At 34.9% G+C, this 21,617-nt stretch overlaps 3 protein-coding genes across 3 annotated transcripts; 2 read left to right on the top strand and 1 right to left on the bottom strand.

Moving 5' to 3' along the window:
- The first annotated feature begins 1,898 nt into the window (after nucleotides 1-1,898).
- On the top strand, nucleotides 1,899-12,685 carry LOC106756120 (protein transport protein SEC31 homolog B). Its single transcript, XM_014638396.2, has 22 exons — nucleotides 1,899-2,516; nucleotides 3,613-3,667; nucleotides 3,785-3,907; nucleotides 4,048-4,144; nucleotides 4,234-4,270; nucleotides 4,368-4,473; nucleotides 4,556-4,613; nucleotides 5,772-5,869; nucleotides 6,006-6,125; nucleotides 6,909-6,951; nucleotides 7,187-7,311; nucleotides 7,395-7,522; nucleotides 7,632-8,181; nucleotides 8,287-8,379; nucleotides 9,000-9,185; nucleotides 9,294-9,507; nucleotides 10,161-10,258; nucleotides 10,364-10,543; nucleotides 11,128-11,250; nucleotides 11,337-11,601; nucleotides 11,755-11,993; nucleotides 12,089-12,685. Exons 1-22 carry the CDS (start codon nucleotides 2,200-2,202, stop codon nucleotides 12,182-12,184), a joined length of 3,351 nt encoding a protein of 1,116 aa, XP_014493882.1. The 5' UTR covers nucleotides 1,899-2,199; the 3' UTR covers nucleotides 12,185-12,685.
- Nucleotides 12,686-14,150: 1,465 nt separating this feature from the next.
- On the top strand, nucleotides 14,151-18,940 carry LOC106756005 (cation/H(+) antiporter 28). Its single transcript, XM_014638239.2, has 4 exons — nucleotides 14,151-14,813; nucleotides 14,913-15,908; nucleotides 16,106-16,705; nucleotides 16,800-18,940. Exons 1-4 carry the CDS (start codon nucleotides 14,655-14,657, stop codon nucleotides 17,403-17,405), a joined length of 2,361 nt encoding a protein of 786 aa, XP_014493725.1. The 5' UTR covers nucleotides 14,151-14,654; the 3' UTR covers nucleotides 17,406-18,940.
- Nucleotides 18,941-19,037: 97 nt separating this feature from the next.
- Nucleotides 19,038-21,271, bottom strand: LOC106755651 (DNA-directed RNA polymerases II, IV and V subunit 11). Its single transcript, XM_014637839.2, has 5 exons — nucleotides 21,125-21,271; nucleotides 20,954-21,043; nucleotides 20,769-20,847; nucleotides 19,931-20,026; nucleotides 19,038-19,311 (listed from the first exon to the last, which is right to left on the bottom strand). Exons 1-5 carry the CDS (start codon nucleotides 21,175-21,177, stop codon nucleotides 19,279-19,281), a joined length of 351 nt encoding a protein of 116 aa, XP_014493325.1. The 5' UTR covers nucleotides 21,178-21,271; the 3' UTR covers nucleotides 19,038-19,278.
- Between the last annotated feature and the right edge of the window lie 346 nt (nucleotides 21,272-21,617).

Genomic DNA, 21,617 nt, shown 5'->3' with positions numbered 1-21,617 from the left:
TTGGATTATATTGTACTTTTTATTATTATTTTGAATTGTCTTTAACATAATTTTTTTGGGAGTGAAAATTGTTTAAATTTAAATTATAGAAAGTTTGTATTTTTCTTATTTAAAAAAAATATAATTAAATGGGTTAGTGAGCCAATCCGTTTACCCACCAACCCGTGGTGAGTTGGGCCGGGTTGAAGTTTTTCTGGCTCGCTAATAAATGAGCCGGGTTGGATTGACTCACTAAGTGACCAACCCGTGGTGGGCCGGGCCGGGTCGAGCCGGGTTACCCGTTTTGACAGCTCTAATTAAAACTGTTTAACGCATAACAAAAATATAAGGAAAAAATGTTTAAAAAAAAAACAAAAAAATGCAATTAGTTTATCATATATAATAAATAATTCACAATTACATAAAATACGTATTTATTGTTTAGTTTATGGCTTTCAGTCAAGGTTTTAAAAACTGTATCTTTCAATTTATGAAAATTCAATTTTATATTATATCTGATAGATTAAATATAAATTTATTTGAATTTTTATTATATTTTTACTAAATAATTTAAATATTTTTAATATTCATTCTTTAGTTTTTAAAGAGAAAATAATCATATATAATAATTATTTGCATTTGACATTCTAATTGAAACTTCTCACTGTTTAATTAATTTTGTCTTTTTCTTTTTTATTCAGCGACAAGGTGAAGACAAGTTTATATTTCGTGCATACATTTTATTTTATTTTTTACCTTTTGAAAATACTTTATTTATTGTCATATATACTAAGATATTTAAAAATAATCTTCAATTTCTTTTAATGATTTTACTTTTTTTCGTATAACTTTAAATTTTAAACATATTCGTTATATGAAATAAAAGTGCATTTTAATCTTATCAATTAAACTTTGAATAAAGTTGAATGCTAAGAAATTATACTCTTAAAAGGTTATGGGTTTAGAGTAAGACAATGCAAGATATTCAGAAATAAATTAAAAAACAAAACTATAGTATCATGATTTAGTATAATTTAATCGCATAAAATTATTTTTAAAAAAAATAATTATATAAGTTTTATATATTGATAATTTATGTGAATCAAAGTTAATTTGAATTACTCAATAAATATATATATATATATATATATATATATATATATATATATATATATATATATATATATATACACACTTATGTATTTATCTCATCATCACATTAAATTTATGCATTGTTAAATTTATTTCACATAAATGTAATGACTAATTATTTTTACATTATTTTTTTCAGTGACGTAGTTAGTTTTAGATGATTAAATCACTTCACCAAATAAATAACTTAATGTATGTTAAATTTTAAAATAAAACTAATTTCTTTTAACTTTTTTTTTATCTTTAATTTGAAAGTAATTTACAACTAAACAAAACTCACATATGCAAATTATTTGTCAGAAGAAAATACCGATGTACAACTTATCCAAAATTTGAAAACAAAAAATTCAAAGTCAAATTTATACAATTTAAGTAATAAAATTATAATTATAGATAAATTCAATTGAGTATATAAATAACCAAGGTTATTTGTGTTCTTACATAACTCTAGGTCAAGGATATTTGATATCATGTTTTTTAATTAATGTATAAAAAGAATATTTGTAGGTTTACCCAAAATCAGTTTTTTAATTTAGAGAAGATAAATTTAATTAAGATTAAGTAATTATATGAGATGAAAGTGGATTAGAGAATTTCAATCTCAAATAGTTTCATACGAGAGGCTAAATGCACACAAATAGCACACGTGTCAATTCCTAATTGGCGGTGCCACAGATTCGTGTTGTAACCTTGTAGGAAAATATAATCCAGTGCGGCGAGTACTACTAGACCATTCCAAGACCTGGATTAAACGGTTGTACGTTAGAGACAAGACCACCCTTCAAAGCCCAAAGTGTGTCACAGCGAGTGTATCTATAAACTTGAAACAACAGTTTTGACAACGCAAAATAATTTGTAGAAAACACGGTGAGAGAAGAAAAAGGGAGGAACAAGCACAACGGGGAGAGAAAGAGAGAGAGAGTGGTTCTTCTCACTCTCGCATTCCATAGATCAGATCCAAGCACTCACAATTCCTAGATCTATTTCCGCTCTCCGCTCGACCTCTGAAATTTCTGATTCGTGATTTCAATTTCGTGTTTTCGCTGCAATTAGGTTTTCGGAGATCGAATGGCGTGCATAAAAGGGGTGAATCGATCGGCGTCGGTAGCGCTGGCGCCCGACGCGCCGTACCTTGCTGCCGGGACCATGGCTGGCGCCGTTGATCTGTCATTTAGTTCGTCCGCAAATCTCGAGATATTCAAGCTCGATTTTCAGTCTGACGATTCGGAACTGCCTGTCGTCGCCGAGTGCCCGAGCTCCGACCGCTTCAACCGTCTCACGTGGGGGAAGAACGGTTCTGGCTCCGAAGGATTCGGTCTCGGCCTCGTCGCTGGTGGGTTGGTGGATGGCAACATTGACATCTGGAATCCTCTCACTCTGATCCGGTAATTGGGCCTTTCTCTCACGTGTTGCTTTTGTTTTGAAATTGGACATGATATGTGCCTGTGGAGATTAGAGTTTCTAGGGTTAGATGGCCTGTATTACTGGTTGAGTAGTTTTTTTGATGCATGAATTAGAGCAACAATTCAACATCCGAGATTAGGGGATGAAGCTCTGGTATTTTTTTATTGGATGGTACAATTTTTTATGCAATTAAAGTTAACATTCAAATTCGAACTGCTGTTTTCTGATTATGTTTAATAATAATAATAATTTTTTGATATAGTACAGTGGCCATTTTCAATTAATGCTTTAGGATTATTGAGTTAAAATAGTAATTTAAGAATACATCGTATCGCTGTTCAGTACTGTTTGTATCCCCTTTTTTCTTCTACTTAATGAAGAAAGAATAAAGATTTCATCCGGAAGATCACAGCGAAGAAGCTGGGAGGTAAGGTATCTTCCCAAAGCATCCAATGCATCGGGTGCAAAGAGATGACCGACCCTTTTGTTAATAGATAGCTCAGTGCTTTTAATGATGCTTTGAAAATGTTAGAATTGTGGAGCTTTGTGTTTATGTTCCTTCACTCTCCTAGCGAGTGTGATGTAGTGGTTTCTCTGTGTAAGAAAATTGTGGAAGAATAGGAGATGAAGGTTTCCTAAAAGTATACTAATTCTGATGACTGATTCCTGAATTTTACATCCTTTGTGCAGAATTACTCAAATATTTTCATGTAAATGCAATGTGAACGTCTTCCCTCAATTTTAAGTCATCTTTGCCTTTCAAATTTTTTAAGCTGAGCAAGTATAGATGGATGCGTTGTCTGTTGATGGAAGTGATTGGCAATCACTTAGATCCAAGCTATGCAAGCTCAAAATCTAGTTCTCTTCAAATTTTAACACTATAGAGTGGCTGTCACGAAAATAGAGAAAGACAATATATTCTGTTGGAGCAAACAAACTGTCATAACTGATAAAACATTTTTCAATTTTGAATATTTTGGTTCATTGCTTAATTCATTGAAGTTATGATTCTAGTTTCGTCTACTAGTTTTACTCTGTTCATCCAACGAGTTTATTTATTTTGGCATCTTTTCTCAGCTCGGAGTCAAATCAAAGTTCTCTTGTTGGACACCTTGTAAGACATAAAGGACCAGTAAGTTCTGCTTTACTTTTATAAGCCAACCTGATAAGTTTTANTTGTTCAATGTTCTTGACCATGTGTNTTGTTCACTTAATTTAAANTCCTATACTGAATATTTTTATGTTTCAGGTTCGTGGTCTTGAATTTAATGTCATTGCACCAAACCTTCTTGCATCTGGTGCTGAGGATGGTGAAATTTGCATATGGGATTTGGTGAATCCTTCTGAGCCTACACATTTTCCACCACTAAAGGTCGGAGATTTTTCCCTCGAGAGTGTGCATGTTACATACATTTGCCCCTGTTTTGATGAATTAATAGGTTGTGATCTTCAGATATTTGTCTTTTTAATTTAATGAATTTCACACGTTTAGTGTATATGATAATGGTGCAGAGTACTGGCTCTGCTTCCCAGGGAGAAATTTCATTCTTATCTTGGAACAGTAAAGTCCAGCACATATTAGCATCTACTTCATATAATGGGACCACAGGTGATGCACGAATTTAATCTACTCTATATATTCTGTTCTGAATTGATGTTTGGTGGAATATTATATATATTTTGGTTCTATTTTTCTAGTGGTCTGGGACCTGAAGAAGCAAAAGCCAGTGATAAGGTAACCTGGTTGCTTATCTTCTGCCTTTCTTTTAGGAAGAAGTTTGGTATTCTATATCCAAAAAATATAACCTTATGTATCATTTGTAACGTGGCAGCTTTGCAGATTCGGTTAGAAGGAGATGCTCTGTTTTGCAGTGGAATCCTGATGTTGCCACACAACTTGTCGTCGCATCAGATGAAGATGGTTCTCCTTCTTTGAGGGTATGTTATAGTTACTGCAAATTATTTGTCTTTTTATTTCAAGGGTTGTATGCATTGACCTTATATGAGCATATTGATCCAGCTTTGGGATATGAGGAATATAATTTCACCAATAAAGGAGTTTTCGGGACACACTAGAGGTAATGGAACCTGTTAATTTGTGTATAATTCTTGTGGTGATCTTTGTCAATGTTCATTTTGTATGTTGATGAATTTTATTTTTCTGAATTCCCTCCCTCACTTATCTTTTAGTTAAAAGACCAAAGCATGTGAGCAAGAACTGTTAGCTGTGGAGCTGGCCTGGGTAGATAATTGTACTTTTGGCTAGATCATCATGTTCTCTTATTTATCTAAATTTGAGTGAATTATTCAGAAAGAGGAGGGGGGATTGGGGGGTGACATGGTGCTGGGAAGCTTCAATATAGCTGGAGACATGGATACCATATGGGCACAACTTTGACATAATGTCAATTTTTAGAAACTTTGGGAAACAACATGGCTTGGTTATGGTATAATACATGGAAATAGTATTAGTATTAGTTAAAAATAACAAGCTTAAATTGAAAGAGAATTAATATTTCTTTTCATGAGTGAATAGAATACTGTTTGTTCAATTATATAATATTTATACTTTTATTTGTGTAAAAATGAAAATTCTCAGAAATCAAAGTGGAAAAATTCCAAGTTGTGAGTAGGAAATGTCCTTGAAGTGTCATACTGGTACAAGTTAGATATGAACATGTGTCTATTTGGAAGTTTCCTTACTTCTATTATGCCTTTTATATTCCTTGTTTGGAAACACTGCACAAGCACTTCACTAATATGCTTGGACTGGTATCCATTCATGTACATTTGTATGGTTGATTTTATTATATTATATAGTGCACAGTATAGAGCCAGTGTTGCCAAAGTGTGCCTGAATTGGGCAATTTACTTAAAAATCAAGTCCCTCCAAAAACTAGATGGTAGTCCGTTTTTCTTTCATTTTGGCAATTGAGCTACACCCTGGTAGGCATCGTGTATGATTTTGTGATAATTTTCTTTTTACTTGTATATTTTGTTATCTCTGCTGTGCTCTTCCTTTGTTAAAGCTGTGTTTTATGGCTCTTGCTTTTGAACTAAGTATAATGTATTGTAAGATTGTCATGATTCTTGTTGAATTTTTGAGCAGATGGATTATAGTGTGAGGTTGTGATTTGTGATTTATAGTACTTGTAGTTTTATTTTGAGGCTATAGTCTCTTTCACTGTCTTTTAGTCTATCTGATTTGGTTTTGTTGCCTGAATTTCCCATATTAGGTGTGATTGCAATGTCGTGGTGTCCCAATGATAGCTCTTATTTGCTTACCTGTGGTAAAGATAGCCGAACTATATGCTGGGACATGATTTCTGGAGAGGTGGTGTTTGGTGCTTTTTTACCCATCTCATATTCTGTTTGATGAATTCCAGAACCTTTATTACATTGACCTTTACGTTTATAGAACTTTTGCTCATTGATGATGGTTTTCCTGTTTGGGTGGGGTGGGGCTACAGATAGCCTACGAATTGCCAGCTGGGACCAACTGGAATTTTGATGTGCATTGGTATCCTAAGATACCTGGAGTAATATCAGCATCTTCCTTTGATGGAAAAATTGGTATATATAATATTAAGGTACAAGTAATTTTGGTGGTTTATTTTTGTTTTGGTGAGTTTTCACCTGATGTTTTTGGCAAGTATGTGGAAGTCTGCTTTAAAGTTGTAAAAATTCACTTGGAGTAGGTAAATTGGACTGATACAACAAAGTGACATGGATAAGGAAATCCTAGATTAGTTGTGGCTAAATTTTATTCACTATATTTACATAATTGGATATAATATAACCATCATATTGTTCCTCATTATTCATCTTGTATTTCTTGATTAATTTACTATTGTAAAATTGTATCTGTATTCTTTCATTGTGTACTCCGTCTCATTCTTTATCACACCAATCATGTTGTAACTCATAAAATTAAGTATTTTTTTTTTTTTGTTGAATTCATAGACACGACCCTGATTGTCAATTATAGACTGCATCGTGGAAAATGTTTTTTTTTTCCATGTAACTTTTCCCCATGATCTCATTTTCCTTAAATCACTCTTCAACTAGGTGAGTATTTGCCTATAATCAACTTTTGACATTGAATTGGACCTTCTGTCAAAACCTGTATTGCTTAGACTTGGTTTAATTGGGTTATTCATTACCCTTTTTCGCGGAATTAGACTTACATTTAATTTTTCCTTTTTAAGTCAAATTAGACAAGAAATACAGTTTAAAAATGTAAGCAATTTTAAATTTGTTTTTCCTATTTTTAATTTCCTTTTGGTATAGGAATAATTTGCATTCCATATTCTCTTACTGTAGATCTGTAAATTGACCATATTATTTATGGTAATATTTGTAATTGTGTACAGGGTTGCCGTCAAAGTGGTGGTGGGGAAAATGACTTTAGTGCAGGTGATACATTTTTCTTTACTTGTATGAAAAAATTCATACTAGCTATTATAATTTTTCATATATCAACTGTACGTGACATACTCAAGTCTATGCTGCTTTTCTTGATAAGCATATTGTGGGTGTATCTTTGTGTTTGTTTTGTGTTGTTGAGGGTTAGGCTAGGCTTTATTTTCCTTTGATGACCATGGTATCAAGGCTTTTCTGAATCTTCTATGGATATTTCGTTTCTGTGCAGTACCACTGAGAGCACCAAAATGGTACAAGCGTCCTGCTGGTGTGTCTTTTGGTTTTGGAGGCAAACTTGTGTCTTTTCATCCCAGAGCATCTTCCACAGGTTCTCCTGGTTCTGGTGCTTCAGAGGTAAGGTTTTAGTGCTGTCATCTATTTATTTAGCAAATTCTTAAAAACTTTGAGCTGAACTCATTCTACAACTGATTTTCTAGGTTTATGTTCATAATTTGGTCACTGAAAATGGTCTAGTGAGTCGGTCTTCTGAATTTGAAGCTGCCATACAGAATGGTGAAAGGCCTCTGTTGAGGGTTTTATGTGATAAAAAGTCACAGGAATCAGAGTGAGTTCCATTTACTCAGTGCAATATTGTCTCATGATCTTTCCTTTTGACGTCTAACCTTACTCTTGACTTTCTGAACAATGCTGATAATTTTTTGATGTTGTTATAGATCTGAGGAGGAAAGAGAAACGTGGGGCTTTTTAAAAGTTATGTTTGAAGATGATGGGACTGCACGGACAAAACTCCTCTCACATCTTGGCTTCAATGTACCTAGTGAAGCAAAAGAAGTTAACGATGATCTTTCCCAAGAAATAAATGCACTTGGACTGGAGGATACAACTGTGGACAATGCTGGACATGTGGGTACTAATGAATCGGTTAATTTCTCTACTGATAATGGAGAGGATTTCTTTAACAATCTTCCTAGTCCAAAAGCTGATACCCCTTTATCTACGTCTGCTGGCACTTTTGTTGCTGAAAATGCCAATGGTTCCGAGAAAATTCAAGATGATGCAGAAATGGAAGAGAGCAGTGACCCTTCATTTGATGACAGTGTTCAGCATGCTTTAGTTGTTGGGGATTACAAGGGGGCAGTTATGCAATGCATTTCTGCCAATAAATGGGCAGATGCATTAGTTATTGCTCATGTTGGGAATGCTTCCTTGTGGGAAAGTACACGTGATCAGTACCTTAAAATGGTCCGATCACCATACTTGAAGGTAGCTAGTGATGGCATTATATAAGCTGTCATTATTTAACAATTTCTATCAAATACCTACCTGATATTTTGGTTTTTACTAATCTTGTGTTATTGTCATTTTCAGATTGTATCCGCAATGGTGAGCAATGATCTATTGAGCTTAGTGAACACTAGGCCCCTGAAATTCTGGAAGGAAACCCTTGCTCTTCTTTGTAGTGTAAGTCTTATTGGTCCTTACTGCTAGTCAATTTTTTTTGGTTGGAGTTCGAAGTGCTGAAATCATTTTAGTGTGAGGAGTTCTAGCAAACACTCTTTTCCATTGATTGGAAATCACAAATTTTAGTAAGTCCTATTTCTGGATTAGCAGAGAGAATAGAAACTCATAACATGATAATTGGTGGAACCTACCAAAGTTTGTGATTTTCAATGAATAGCAAATAATGGCAACATTATTCTCTTTTAGTATTCCTGTTATTTTAACATGATAAAAGAAGTCAGAGTTACCTAATGAAGTTTTTCCAGCATTTCACACTCAGTTGCTCTTCTTTCTTAATGTACCCTGGTTTTCTTCGATACTTTAATATTTCTTGTTAAGATTTTGCCATCTCTAGAATTACTGCTGAATCTTGAAAGCCTGCTTCAGTTCCCTTTCTCGCTTTGTCTTTTAACTATATGTCTTTGTATTGTTGTTACTAGCAGTATATGTTTTACTGGATCAAGTTGAGACCAGAATTTCTCTTATAGTACAAATTAGAAAAACGCCATAGTAGCCATTAATTTTCATGATTGAGGTTATTTTGTATTGCACTCATTATTCACGTTATCAAATATTAACAGTTTGCTCAGAGAGATGAATGGACCATGCTTTGTGACACACTTGCATCAAAGCTCATGGGTGCTGGCAATACATTAGCTGCAACCCTGTGTTATATATGTGCTGGGAATATTGATAAAACTGTTGAAATTTGGTCAAGGAGCTTATCTAATGAGTACGAGGGGAAATCTTATGTTGACCTTCTTCAGGTAAGGTCAATACTTTTTGTTTTCACGCTTGCAAAATTGCAACTTAGCATTATTAAAACTTGTTAGCATTATTAAAACTTGTAAATTGACATAATTATATATTGTTAGGATTTAATGGAAAAGACTATTGTCCTTGCCTTGGCAACTGGGCAGAAGCGGTTTAGTGCTTCTCTGTGCAAGCTTGTTGAGAAATATGCTGAAATTTTAGCCAGTCAAGGGCTATTGACTACAGCAATGGAGTATTTAAAACTTTTGGGTTCTGAAGAACTGTCACCTGAACTTACGATTTTGAAAGATCGAATTGCACTTTCTACAGAACCTGGTAAAAAGTTAATTTTGGACACAATGGGATGCTGATTGTTAGCTAGTAACATTGAGTTTTTTTTATTAGAACAGTGATATCATTATAATGTTATGAAGAAACTTGGTATAGAATATTTGTATGTTGCTATTATAGTATGATGTGATTTTGTACTTCCAACCAAATTTGCTGTGTTTTTGGAGAAAAAGAGGGTTTGGAGGGGGGAGGAGATATTGCTAACAACTGAAAGAGGGGTTCGTGATAGAAAAAGTATTTCTTGTTTTAGGAAGACTTGATCCATCAAGTGGTTACTTAACTGCCACTCTTTGAGCTTTCTTAATGAATATTGGAGTGTTTAATTGTTTGTAAACTCAATGGTTTTACCTATAGTTCCTTTTTTGTAAATGCCATTTCTATCATTGTTCTACTTTAAAGACTAGTCACTGTCAAATCACATATGGTATTTAGAGCTGCATTTCCGTTAAATCAATGTTAATCGAAGGGCGAACGCAATAATTTTTTATTTTTTTTTATAAAGGATTCTTAATTGAAGAGACCTATGTACAAAATTCAGCTTCTTGTGTTTCTATTTTTGTCCAACGTTGAAGCTTTCTGTATACATGTCTTTTCTTCACTTCTTTTTGTTTCCTTTTCAAATGGTTAATTGCTTGCAGAGAAAGAGTTCAAAACCGCTGCTTTTGAAAATACTCAAGCACATGGTGGGTCCTATTACGGTGCCGATAATTCCAATTATAATAGAAATTACTATCAGGTAATTTAACATTGTTCTTTGACATTTTTTTAATCCAATAAGTACTCTCTATGATTTGAAATTATAATAATGATTTGAAATTATTCCATGTGTTTCATCATCTAGGAGTCTGTACCCACTCAAGTGCAGCATGGTGTTTCTGGAATTCAATATCCTGATAGCTATCAACAGCCGTTTGATCCTAGATACGGAAGAGGTTATGGTGCTCCTACTCCACCCCAGCAACCTCAACAGCCTAATTTGTTTGTTCCACCGCAGACCACCCAAGTTGCACAAACTCCCCAGGTATGGTATCATATCATGTAACTTCTCAAAAGAGAGCTGTTGTAGTGTTTGTGGATAATGTTTATAATAGAATAAAGCTTAGTGAAAACTTGATTTTGAATCCAAATATATGGACAATCTGTAGTTTTTTTTTTAGATACTTTCTTTAAAGCTATTTTAGAGACATGATTTTCATTTTTAAATTAGTTGAGCCGAACATGCTCTTAAATGAGTTTTGATTCCAAATGGTTGATTCTAGAAATATAGTAGAAAAGTTGCTTCGGAATGTGATTTCAAACTCAAGTGGTGGCAATGCAACCGTTTCCTTGATATGCCACAAGAATGTTGGAAATTTAAACTTTGGCTATGACACATGGTCGATAATATTTGGATTTTGAACATTCTTATTTAGTTTTGTTACCAGTAGATGCTGCGATGAGGGAAATTCATGCTCTGTCACCCTTGTATAATCTTGAATTTTGGTTTACCGTGTTTTAGTTGCAAATTCTAATAAGATTCAATGTTATATTCCATAAAAAATTCAAGTTGTTTTTTATTTGTACTTTTTCCCTTGTTGCTTTCTTAAATCTAAATATTTGTTGTAGCTGAATTTCTCAAGCACTGCTGTTGCACCACCTCCTTTGAGAACTTTTGATCCTCAAACTCCTCCCGTGCTCAGAAATGTGGAGCAGTATCAGCAACCCACATTGGGTTCTCAGTTGTATAATGTCAGTCAACCTTTTTAATTTCAATTTTGATATTATCAAGTGCTTGAGGCTACCTGAGGATTAAGCCTATATTTTGTCTATTTCAGACAACCACCAATCCACCTTACCAGCCTACACCCACTGCTACATCACAAGTGGGCTTGGGTCATGGCCACAACCTGTCTCAAGTTGCTGCCCCTACACCAAATCCGATGGGATTCATGCCAGTCCCCAGTTCTGGTGGTGTCCAAAGACCTGGGGTGGGATCAATACAACCACCCAGTCCCCCTCAAGTGCAACCTGTGCAACCAGCTGCTGCACCACCCGCTCCACCTCCAACTCTGCAGACTGCTGATACTTCAAAAGTACCTGGTAATTGTTTTGTTGTATCCTGGAATTTGACATTGACTAAATTAAACCAGAACTTTCCTGTGTTAATTTTACAATTGGGTCACTAAACATCTTAAATTCTACTTTTTCACTCATCATCTTTGTTGCACTATTTGCTTGCTTTGACTATGACAGGGCATCAAATGCCTATTGTCACAACATTGACAAGACTCTTCAACGAGACATCAGATGCCCTGGGAGGTTCCCGTGCAAACCCATCAAAGAAGCGGGAGATAGAAGACAACTCGAAGAGACTTGGTGGGTTGTTTGCCAAGTTGAATAGTGGAGACATTTCCAAAAATGCTTCTGATAAGCTCCTTCAGCTTTGTCAGTCATTAGACAATGGTGATTTTGGTACAGCCTTACAAATTCAGGTAACAATTGCAATTTGCAAATGTAAATTATTGTATTTGCCTATTTGAAGAGCTTGCATCATATTTACATTCTATCTGTTTTACTTGTGTTTCAGGTTCTTCTCACTACCACCGAGTGGGATGAATGCCAATCCTGGTTAGGTTCACTCAAGCGGATGATCAAGACAAGGCAGAGCGTGAGACTAAGTTAAAAAAGTTACAGATTTCATTTTACTGATTTTGGAAAATTTTCGTGTGATTAGCGTCTTGCAGCAGTGATTGCTTATCCTCTCATCTATGTACACAGACTACTGCCATCACTAGATTTCAGGTGCAGGGGTTTTGATTCTATGTGCTTCTACAATTTCTTGCTGTGTCTGCAGCTTTCACATCAACTGTTATTAAAAGCTGTTACTGAAGATAGTTTTCAGGAAATGATCAGAAAATTTAGCAGATTGTTTTTCAATCGATATTTGTAATATGAAGAACAGTGTTTTTTTATGTTTGTTTGACCTAAACTTCCAGATGGTTTTTTCCTCTCACCCCTCTGGTACCGTTGACGCTCCAAGCTCCATTTTTAGATCGGTGTTTCCTTTTTTCTTTTCAAAGAAATATTTTGTATCACTCTAGTCATATAAGTACTGATTGATCGTCAAACAGGTGAATAATGTAGCATCATGTTTATTTAATCATCCATCATTTAATTTCTCCAAGTTCTACACCTGTTTTCTCGTACTGCTTCCTCCTGGTTATCCTGCTCCATTCATTTTGTATAGGCATAATGCATCACATGGTAGATTAAAAGGTAAAAATGAGCATAAAAAGATTAATAATAAGGAAAGTTGATTTTATTTGTTATTGATATTTTGTTTATTATTGTTTATTAATATCAAGACTGTTTATTATTATAATAATAATTAAAATAATATAAGCAGTTTGATTAAATGAATTCAAACATTATTATATCGCAGATATGAATACTTGTACAAAAGTTGAATATATTGGTAGTGTTTGATAAAGGAATTTTGAGTAATGCGGGAGTTACCTGATCTTTTCTTCAGAGTTTGGCTTGAAGAGTATAATGTTAATGCATTGCTTAACTTGGTAGTAAACCAATTAGCATTTGATATTCTTTAATATATAATCTTGAATAGGGTTGAAGTTCTTAGGCAAGTAATGAACATTAAAGCGAAACAAGTTCTCGTTAGAAATTTAAAACGGGATCTAGGTTTGTTCGTTCTATATTTTCTTGTGGATTTGAGATAGGGAGGTGCTAACCAATTAGACTACAAATAAAAGAAGGTCTACTACCATGATACGAAGATGCTAAGAAAATATAAACACCCTGAAAGCTATAAATAGTCACTTGATGGTGCTATAATATCATATTACATCTTAAAACAATAGCTGTAGTGTTTATGGAATCATAGCTCAGCGCTAACTTGAGTTACATACGATAGTGACTACCACAAAGTGACCGGAACGTGAAAACGAGAGCACGTTGGACGTAATGACGAGGAGCCACCAAAGAGATGAAACTGCCTAAGATACTCAAGACTAAGGACAAGCATTAGAGAGAAGATACAAGAAGAGTGAAATAGTATTTTTTTTTATATTAAAATTGATAGATATGTATTAAACCATACAATAAAATATTAATTGTTGTAGGAATAATATTTTTTTTTTCATGGATAAAAAATGAAGATTGAAATGATATTTTAATTTTTAATCTAAAAGTTAGATCTTGTATTCTTTTCGTTAGTTTAAATTGAAAAATATAAAACCTACAATTTATCCTACTTTTTTTGTAAGTTTTAAATTTTAGGACAAAAAATATTTTTTTTCAATTTTTAAGTTCATTCTTTCATTTTGATTAACTAAATTTTATTACTGATAGTTTAAATAAGTTTAAATAAAATAGTAAAATTTAGATTAAACTAAAGTTATGGTTTTGAAGTATGTAAACAAATATTCTGAAAAAAAAAATCTAGGATGGCATGTCAGGTATCTAAAGATTATTAAAATCACATTTAACAACAATTTTTTTTCATAAAAGGTGGTGTGAATTGGCAAGAATACTGATACAATAGATGCAGTCATAGAACTAATTTGAGTTAATATCATTAATCAAATAAAATAATAATTGTTTTACCTCTTTAATATTTTGAACTATTATAAATCATTGCATAAAATAGTTCTTGCATATATTTTAATATACTTTTGTTTAAATTAGTAATATTTCTGAATAGAAGTGTTAATACAGAACTTAGACTGCCTTCTATCTTTACTAGATCTAAAAGGTTTGATTAATCTATGTAGACATTGACATGTACACACTATTACATTATTTAGAAATAACCAGTGATGAAAATTTAGCAGAAGATTTGTGATTATTCCATGATTTTCGGTTTATTAGCATCCTCGTATTGTGTCTACATATGTGTGAGAGAGAGTTCCTGCATTGTCTCCTGAAAGCAAGCCATGAATCACGACCACTCGCTTCAACCAAAAACATTGGCAAAGAATTGGCGACAATTGATGATAATCAACAAAACAATAACGAGAAGGAAAAATTCATGTGCTCCAAGATGAGAACGTACCTAGTAAGAAATGGTAAGCTAAAGAAAAGGAAAAAGATAATGACATAATAATTAACGTATATACATATAAGCTTGGATCGACATGGCAATAGCGTTCACCCAATGTTCAGAAAAGCTAGGGTACCTCATTCTTCAGTTAGCAAAAAATTTCATGGTGTATATGGCCATGGTGCTTGCATGCAACGGTTTACATTTCCTTCTAAAGCCCTATTCACAACCTCGCATTACTTCTGACATAGTTGTAAGCTAGCTTCTTGTGCTTATCAACAACAACATGATGCAAGAACATGCAGAAAAGATGAAAAAGTTTCTGATACTTGCTGTTTATGATAAATTGCAGGTAGGAGTGGTATTGGGGAACATACCTTTTTTACGAAAACTGTTCGATGAATTCAACAGAGCCTTTGGATTTATCATGGATTTTGGGATGATGTGTTACATGTTTGCATTGGGTATAGAGATGGATCCCAGCCTACTGTTCAAACGCCCGAACAAGGATGCTCTGGTTGCATACACGGCGATACTCTGCACCTTCGCGGTATCCCTTTCATTGCTCCCATTTCTCCATTTCTTCTCACGGCTTACTGGCGTAGCCTTCACCATCTCCGTCTCTGCTCTTCTAGCGAGCTCAGCATCTCCAGTTCTCACGCGATTACTAACAAATATGAAGATAGGAAAATCAGACATTGGAAAGCTTGTGATAGCAGCAGGAATGCACTCGGATTTAGTCTGCTTGTTGATTTTCTCAATTTGCTACATTTTCATGCCAACCGATGCATACTGCATTGGGCACCACAGTGAAAGGACGCTGAAGAACGACATACAAACGATAATTGCGGTGGTGGTGCAGACGACGTTCACGGCGATGGTTTCGCCGGTTTTCATGGCATGGGTGAACAATGAGAACCCTGAAGGCAGACCCATGAAAGGGTCGCATCTGGTATTGTCGGTTGCCTTCATGGTCTTGATTTGCTCCCCCTCGACTCTATACGACTTTAGTCCGGTTCTAAGTGCGTTTATGACAGGGATATGTCTTCCCCGTGATGGAAGAGTTTCGAAATGGATTATCAGCAAAATCAACTACATCTTGTCCACCATCTTCTTTCCCATCTTCTTCTTGTGGATGGGCAATGCAGCTAATGTCACCCAATTCAGACCTGGAGACCCTACAACTTGGTTAAGGTTTTTTATACCTATTTTCATAGTCTTCACAGGTAAAATTGTTGGCACACTCATTTCTGGGGCAATACTTGGATTTAACTGGCGGGAATCTATTTTTATCGGATTGCTCCTCATCACCAAAGGCCATTTTCAAATCTACATGGCAATCAAAGTGGCAAGTATTTTCCTAGATTACTTGCATTCCAAGTGGTACCTTTTATCATGTTCACATTTCCATCCTTGATCCCTAATTATCTAGTGAATTAGATGCATGCAGCATAAAGAGGTCATTTTTTTCATAATTTTAACAGAAATCATGTTTAGCTATGAAAATCATCTTGTGAATTGATTATCATTCTCTTGTATTACCAGTTGACTTGTCGCATCAAAGAGGATGTCGACACGGGCCTTCTGTCGGTGGCATCAATATTTTTCGCAGTGGTGCATGCCCCTGCAGTTGTGACACAGATCATCAAACGTGCCAGGAAAAGGGCACCTACTCACAGCAACGCCCTCCAATTGCTAAAGCCATCAAGCGAGTTGAGAATATTCTTGTGCCTTCACGGACTTGATAATGTTCCTGCTTCCATCAACTTCATGGAGATCTCAAGAGGGATATCAGACCCTGGCATGGTAATATATGTCGCAGAAATTATTGAATTAACTGAACATATATCATCAATTATGGAGAGTGGTGAAGGAGTACAAAGTAATACTATAAAAGACAAGGCTGTGGTAGAGATGAGAGAACAAATAACGAACTTGTTTCAAGCGTACATAGATAATGATGGAGATGGTATTACTCTCAAGAGAGCGTTGGCACTGTCAACAATCAATAACATGGCACAGAACATCTGCGTTTTAGCAGAGGACTTGATGATAGCCCTCATTATACTTCCATTCCACAGGAACCAGCGTCAGGACGGAAAATTGGATGGTGGAAATCCAGGCTTCAGACATGTGAACCGAAAGGTAATGTAATGTCATTGTCAGGGAAATAAATGTTTTTTAATATTATCTAAGAGAGCTTGTAGTTTCTGCACTGATAGACATTTTTCTTGAACAGTTATTAAAGAACTCTCCTTGTTCGGTGGGAATTCTAGTGAACAGAGGTTTTGGGTCAATTGGGAAAATATCAAGGTCTCAGCCATCAGTTAAAGTAGCAGCAATATTCATTGGCGGAAGAGATGATAGAGAGGCACTTTGTTATGTGGGTCGTGTGGCATGGCATCAGGGAGTACACGTGACAGTGATAAGATTCCTGGTAGATACCAGTGCAGAATCTACAAGACTGGCGGCTTATAGGGTCAGCCTCCCAGAGGAGGAGGAGATGGGATTGGATGATGAATGCTTTGCACAGTTCTATGAACAGCATATAGTTGGAGGTCGCATTGCTTATTTGGAGAAGCATCTTGCAAATGCATCAGAGACCTTCTCTACTCTTAGATCATTTGAAGGGGAATACTCACTTGTCATTGTAGGAAGAAAAGCTGGAGCAAACTCCGTATTGACAAAGGGTATGAATGACTGGCAACAGTGTCCAGAACTCGGACCAATAGGGGACGTTCTTTCAGGACCAGACTTTTCAAAGTCAGTCACTGTATTGATAATTCAACAACACAAACTTAGAGGAGAACTAGATGGCCTTGACGAGGACTTCACTATCATGTAGTACATGTAAATGGATAGGTAGTGTAGGAACAGATACAAACTGTAGCAGAGAAACAGAGAATTGCTAGAACCACTGTGAAAATTAATTGTATAGATAAATGTACAATTTGATAGATTTACTCAGAATGTTGCAATCAACAAAAATTGCATTCAGCAATCATGTCTACAAAGGCACTCTACAAATCCTTATAGGAAAAGCATTCCACAAATTTAAGCTGAGAAGCAAGTCGAAAGGAAAATTAAAACAACATCGAGAGGTCGCCCCACAGAAACATATCTCCCTACACTATTCGATTTGTGGAATAAATCCTACAACTAGTTGCTTCTAATAATGTTGATTCTTAAATAGACTACAAGAAGATGAAGAGAACAAAAAAGCATTCTAACTTCAGGTAATTAATTCTACAATACAATTCACGGAAAGTTGTAAATACTTCCATACCAAGTCCATCAGCTATAAAAACCATACACAGATACTTACAATAATTGCTGATATAGCTATCTCCTAGTCAGTTCATCGAACTTGAAAAGAAGATCAAAATTCACAATTCAGACGCAACCAAGAATTCCGTACCTATTTCTGTCATAATTTGGTATTTTTTGGCCGCTAATTTTGTTGTAAAATCTTGTTTCTTTGCTTGACTGCTTGAGATTCAGTGAATTTGTAACGTGATTACGTTACCATTGTTGAGAAAATGAAAGCGTCAAGCGTTGAGTAGCATTGAAATGGTGCATTTGTTGAGCCGTGATTCCATTTTTGAAGAAACGGAAGCTATCATTGTTGGCGCTCTTTTGGTGCATGGCGAGCAAGAATTGTTGGTGTGAACGACAATAATGGATGCGGTGAAGACGGTGCATCCTTGGCGGGAATTAAGCATGAGATAGCATGCAATGGGCATTGTTTTCTTACGTAAATTGGGAGCAGCTGTTCGGTGGTTGGTTCGCGGTGCAGGACAACTTCATGAACAATTTCGTCACTTTATTTGAATTAAGTGCAAGTGGTGATCTCCTGCTATATTGGTGAGTTGAATTTTCTGTTCGTGGCATGCAATTGACGACGATGCAGATTTTGAAGTGGTTTAATTATTTTGGCTAGGAGAATTGGTCAAGGGGTGCTGGTGCAAGATGAAATTATGAGAATGAAGCAGTTTATCAATTCAAAATTCGGGTCTTGGTGCAAAACGAAAGCATCTAGGTGGAATAATCGTCATATGCAAAGTTTTTCGGTGAAGCAATTTATCGAGCAGCTGGCTGGTAGTTTTGGCACCGTGAAAAAAAACAAAGCAGTTTGGTGTGTCATTTTGCTATGCATTTGGTGGACAATTCGGAAGCAGCTGCATGAAATGCGGTTGAGGTCATTTTGTCCGTTTGGTTTGTGAAATAAGTCCCTTAGCTAAAAGTTTCATATAGTTCTTGTAAAGAAGTTTCGTATATGTATTATTTTATTCTAAATTTTGTAGGAATAAGTTTATCTATTACTGTTATTTTTTATACTTTGGTAAAGGAAAGTGTTTGGATATTGAAAAATTCGTTCCTTTCTTTCCAGTTCCAAACATTATTTTATTCTTATCTTATGAATTTATTACTTAATGATTACTGAATAATTTTAACCAAAATAATTCAGCCAATATGATTGATTAATCCTCACGAAAAGTCCTCAGTAATTTATATCATCCATACATACAGCTATTTACTAACAATTGCCGACATAATTGTCATAAAGTAACTGTTTACAAATGTTAAAATTTCTTCAACAGAACCATATTTAACAAATCTCCCAAAATGCCCAAAACATCCCATTTAAATTCCATTTGGCAGAAGTGATTCACTATTTCAAAAATATCTGCCAGGGCATTTAACGTGACACCATCCAATCAATAGTCCCTGGAAAACTTCAACATCTCTGCCTGCAGTAAAAATTTTGAACATGTTACTACCGACCCATCAAAAAATCAAATAATAATACTGAAGAGGATCCATACATACTACAATCATTTTTAAGATGTACTGTTTAGAATGATATTAATGATGTTTGAAGTAGCTATTAGGTCACCCCATAAAAGCCATCAAGAGATATTAGTAATTAATTATCTGACATTCAAGAGGTTGCATTCCCAGATTAAGCAAAATCTATGTCTGAATCCCACGTGTGGCATAGATGTCCTTAATTAGGCATACATATTTCTAAAATGACTCTAGAAAAAAATATAATGAGTGGCTGCCATGGGTAGAAGTGTAGACAATGTTAAAAGTGAGTTACAAATGCTGAACCTAGGTCAATATCCAATTTATCTATAGGTCCAAGTAAGCATCGGAGACACCAAAGAGACAGATGATATACAAATCTGACTTCGAAAATCTACAACTACTTTCTAGGTTAGGCAAGAAAATTGAAATGAGACCAATGCAAAACGATGGTGAGGTCGTAATGGCTGATTGTCTATTCAAATAGTTAAAAGAGATCTCGAATAAAAGATCATAGAATTTCGATAGACTGCACTAAGAATAACAAAAAGACGCTTTTACCTCAAAGGCATTCTTCAGATGATCAAGTTCCCTGTCCAGATCATTAATAGACTGGTTATATGCCTGCATTGGCGAAGACTGGCTTGTAGTATGTATCTACAACAAAAACAACATAACAAATAATGCTCAAATATCAATTATTTCCCATAAAAAACAAAAAGAAATGGGTAAGTACTCCCCAGTTCCTGGAGGCAACCAATAGAGCCAGATGGAGGCAACCATATGGGTCTAAAACTATGAAGCAAAGACATTTCCAAATAGCGAACATGTTAAGTCGTAAACAATCTATGTCTGACACTGCATACACAATTAGATAATTTTTTCGCTTTTACCTTTTGGACTATTAGATAAATTTTTATTTTTAACATATCAACTGTAGTGTAAGTCATGCTCATTTTAAAATATAAATTCTCTCCTGCAATTCAAATTTTCATTTTAGTTTTAAGCTTTGTACCGTAGCAAAATGCTGTGAATTATGATTACTAAAAAATTCCATGCTTCCATGTTCCAAGTCATACCAGAATCCTACCATATTCATGCCCAGTGTCATATATCTTCTTCTTAGGCTTACACACCATCAGTTGAGTCCATTTACATCCAAATTCTAACAACAGGACAACAATAGAATGCATCCTGATTTCCAACTAAACTAGAATTTGCGTCTTCTTGTTCTTTACCCTTAAACTACATCTGATCAGAATACTTACAACTAAATTCAAACTTGAAAAACTTTCGAAAAGTAAGAAATAAAAAATAATAATAATTATAATAATAATTCCATGAAAAAAATAATAAAAAATTGAAGCTAATTAATGACAAGAAAAATTCGTTATCTCACCCTGACAATGATCTTATACTGAAGAGGGTGGGGAAGCTTGTATCCAGCAAATAACACGTTGGGGTCTCTGTGGAGTTGCCTGAATATCAATTCATTGCCAAAAGCAACAGCAGCAGCAAAGAAAAGTTAGGGTTTCGCGGTGATTGAATTAAAATGAAGAGTAAAAGGAAAGGTATTATTTATACATGCGCAGGATGTTGCCGATAGTGTGTTCCTCTCGCTCGATGGTGAAGGAGGCGGCATTGATGATCTTGGTGTCCCTCTCGTAAGAGACCCTATTTTCAACGTTGTATGAAAAAAAAAAAAAATGAGAATGAGAAAGTGGAAATAAAAGGATTGAGAGAAGAATTAGTTACTTTTTGGTGCCTTCAGGTACGACGAAACGCTCATAACGATCTGGAGCATTCATAGCTTCACTTCTCTTCTCTCTATGCTATGTCTGTCTATTCTTCTTCCTCCCTCCTTCCACCACTCTTCAAATCAAATACCAACACTTAAAACGGGCCAGGCCCGGCCCAACATCTTCTCTTCAACCATAAACATTAACCCAAAACCGTGAGGGCAAGAAAAGGGTCGTTGGAGCTTTTTAAAGGAAGGGATAAGGGCAGTGAAATTTAATCATTTAAACAATTGCAATCTACATTATTTTTATCATACAATTTTTTTTTCAACTGAATTATGTTTCAATTTTGCATAAAAGTGACTCTTACACGGGACAAGATATGGAATTTAACGCTAAAATATTTTGAACTTCCTAATAGTTATAATGTCCTTCACTTTCTTAAGCAAATCGGGTAATAATAAAATTAAAAATGAAAAAAGAAAAACAGCTCTAATTTGTATGATTAG

This window comes from Vigna radiata, chromosome 2 (assembly GCF_000741045.1).
Source record: "Vigna radiata var. radiata cultivar VC1973A chromosome 2, Vradiata_ver6, whole genome shotgun sequence".
Taxonomy (NCBI): Eukaryota; Viridiplantae; Streptophyta; class Magnoliopsida; order Fabales; family Fabaceae; genus Vigna; species Vigna radiata.
Note: the sequence above shows the minus strand (reverse complement) of the source record. Positions and strands in the feature narration are given on the sequence as shown.

Coding starts and splice junctions, on each gene's coding strand:
- LOC106756120 (XM_014638396.2), top strand. CDS start 2,200: ATGGCGTGCATAAAAGGGGTGAATCGATCGGCGTCGGTAGCGCTGGCG. Junction 9,508..10,160: donor TGCACTTTCTACAGAACCTG/GTAAAAAGTTAA, acceptor AATTGCTTGCAG/AGAAAGAGTTCAAAACCGCT. Junction 10,544..11,127: donor AAGTTGCACAAACTCCCCAG/GTATGGTATCAT, acceptor TATTTGTTGTAG/CTGAATTTCTCAAGCACTGC.
- LOC106755651 (XM_014637839.2), bottom strand. CDS start 21,177: ATGAATGCTCCAGATCGTTATGAGCGTTTCGTCGTACCTGAAGGCACC. Junction 20,848..20,953: donor ATCGGCAACATCCTGCGCAT/GTATAAATAATA, acceptor ATTGATATTCAG/GCAACTCCACAGAGACCCCA. Junction 19,312..19,930: donor ATCTGAAGAATGCCTTTGAG/GTAAAAGCGTCT, acceptor TTTTTACTGCAG/GCAGAGATGTTGAAGTTTTC.
- LOC106756005 (XM_014638239.2), top strand. CDS start 14,655: ATGGCAATAGCGTTCACCCAATGTTCAGAAAAGCTAGGGTACCTCATT. Junction 15,909..16,105: donor TCTACATGGCAATCAAAGTG/GCAAGTATTTTC, acceptor TTGTATTACCAG/TTGACTTGTCGCATCAAAGA. Junction 16,706..16,799: donor TCAGACATGTGAACCGAAAG/GTAATGTAATGT, acceptor TTTCTTGAACAG/TTATTAAAGAACTCTCCTTG.